Source organism: Etheostoma cragini, chromosome 15, assembly GCF_013103735.1.
Source record: "Etheostoma cragini isolate CJK2018 chromosome 15, CSU_Ecrag_1.0, whole genome shotgun sequence".
Lineage (NCBI taxonomy): Eukaryota > Metazoa > Chordata > Actinopteri > Perciformes > Percidae > Etheostoma > Etheostoma cragini.
Window position 1 is genome coordinate 1,213,692 of NC_048421.1, and position 2,284 is coordinate 1,215,975.

General features: G+C 42.7%; 1 protein-coding gene across 1 annotated transcript in view; it reads left to right on the forward strand.

Annotated features, from left to right (window-relative positions):
• Window positions 1–2,284, forward strand: part of LOC117958108 (choline transporter-like protein 2) — a 7,784-nt gene that overhangs the window by 353 nt on the left and 5,147 nt on the right. Inside the window, exons 2-3 of the mRNA XM_034894368.1 lie at window positions 655–738; window positions 2,012–2,124. Coding sequence (XP_034750259.1) covers window positions 692–738; window positions 2,012–2,124 — 160 coding nt within the window. The 5' untranslated portion in view covers window positions 655–691. The remainder of the gene's footprint in view (window positions 1–654; window positions 739–2,011; window positions 2,125–2,284) is intronic.

Genomic DNA, 2,284 nt, shown 5'->3' on the forward strand with positions numbered 1-2,284 from the left:
CATTCCCTAAACATAGATGTTATCTCAGCTGTTGGAAATGGAGATAAAGACAATATTTGGTAATAGATTATGAAGTAAGATTTTATTTAAGAATTGTTTTTAAAACCCCAAATAAGTCAGTTTGACACAGAGGGACACGAGAGGGTCCCGGAGGTGAAGACAACGCCGGGGTTAAATAAAATAAAAATCCAATTAGAAGTTTAGTTCTTGATGAGCTGCATTTAATATTTGTTACTTAACACTTTGGATTCTCTAGTTAAATGAATAATTATTCTGTTTCACCAGGTGAGGTATCATAAAGGCCCAAAACATTGTCATTTAAAATAATTTATCAGTATGTTGGTCTCTAAAATGTCAGGAAATAGTGGAAAAAGTGGATCAGTGTTCTCTAAAAAGCCCAAGACGCCGTCCTCAAATGTCTCGTTTTGTCCTCAAATGTCTCGTTTTGTCCTCAAATGTCTCGTTTTGTCCCCAACTTGGAGACATTCAGCTTCCTGTCCCAGAGGAGAAGAGACACTAGAAGATATTCATATTTAATAAGCTGACAACAGAGAATTCTGACTTTTCTTTTTCCTAAAAAAAAAAAAAAAAATGACTCCAATCAATTTCTCCAAGTTGTTAATCTTCGCTAAACACTCAGGACTCTCTCCTCAGGAACGCCACGGTGGTCATCGAGGCGCGCCAGGTCGTCATGAAGATCTTCGAGGACTACACGCAGTCCTGGTACTGGATCCTGATGTGAGTCTCGCACACACCTACGTTTGTTTTTCTGCTTCTTTTCCCGTTTGGATCGAATTCGAGTGCAAAGAGACTGGACCCAGAGCACATGGATAGAAGAAGAATTACATTTTCTAATAAGTGCATACTGTAGGTGGAGATGCATGCACACACACACACACACACACACACACACGTACGCAACTACACACACACGTACGCAACTACACACACACGTACGCAACTACACACACACACACACACACACACACACACACACGTACGCAACTACACACACGCGGACGCACGCACACACACACACAAACACACACACACAAACAAACCCATGCAACTACACAAACACGCAACACGCACACACAGACACGCAACAACACACACCACACCCGCAACAACACACGCACGCGCACGCAACCACACACACAAACAAACCCATGTTACTACACACACACACACACACACACACACGCACACAAACAAACCCATGCAACTACACACAAACACACACACAACAGCACACACACACACACACACACAACACACGCACACAAACAAACCCATGCAACTACACACACAATCACGCTACAACAACACACACACACACAAACAAACCCATGCAACTACACACAAACGCACACAACACACGCACACAAACAAACCCATGCAACTACACACACACGCGCACGCCACAACAACACACACACACACGAACAAACGCATGCAACTACACACAAACACACACACAAAACACACGCACACAAACCAACCCATGCAACTACACACACAATCACGCTACAACAACACACACACACACAAACAAACCCATGCAACTACACACAAACACGCACACGCAATGGCAGACACACACACAAACAAACCCATGCAACCACACACACACACACACAGACACACAGTTGAGGCGTCCCCTTTTTTATTTATTTATTATATTTAATTTATTTTTTGTGCATTTTTTTGCGGCCATATTTTCTTTCTTTGTGTTTTTTTTTATTACTTCTAATAATCTTTTTGCACTTGACATTAAGAAAAGTACTACAACAAAGTAATAAAATGATGAAGCTGGTTTCATCGGTTGCTCGCTCCCTCTCTCCCTTTCCCCTTTAGCCTCCTTACTCTTCTTAATGTTAATGTTTAATGTTTTTGTGTGTCTCTAAGGCAAACTCTATGAAGATGTAAGTAGAAATTACCTCTTTTTTTGGAGACTTCCCTCCTCACACTGTTCTCTCCCCCCCCCCCCCCCCCCCCCCCCCCCCCCCAGAGGGTTGGTTATCGCCATGCTCACCAGCCTGCTCTTCATCGTCCTTCTGCGCTTCCTGGCAGGGATCATGGTCTGGGTCATGATTGTCATGGTGATACTGGTCATCGGATACGGTACGGACCGCACCACACAGCCACAATGTTTCTCATACCTTTTAAAGTAGTTACGTTGCTTTGATATTTAACTTTGTTTTTGTACATGCTAAAAGTACTGATTATTTACATGGAGTCTGGTGGAGATATGCTGCTCTATACATGCTAAAAGTAGTGATTA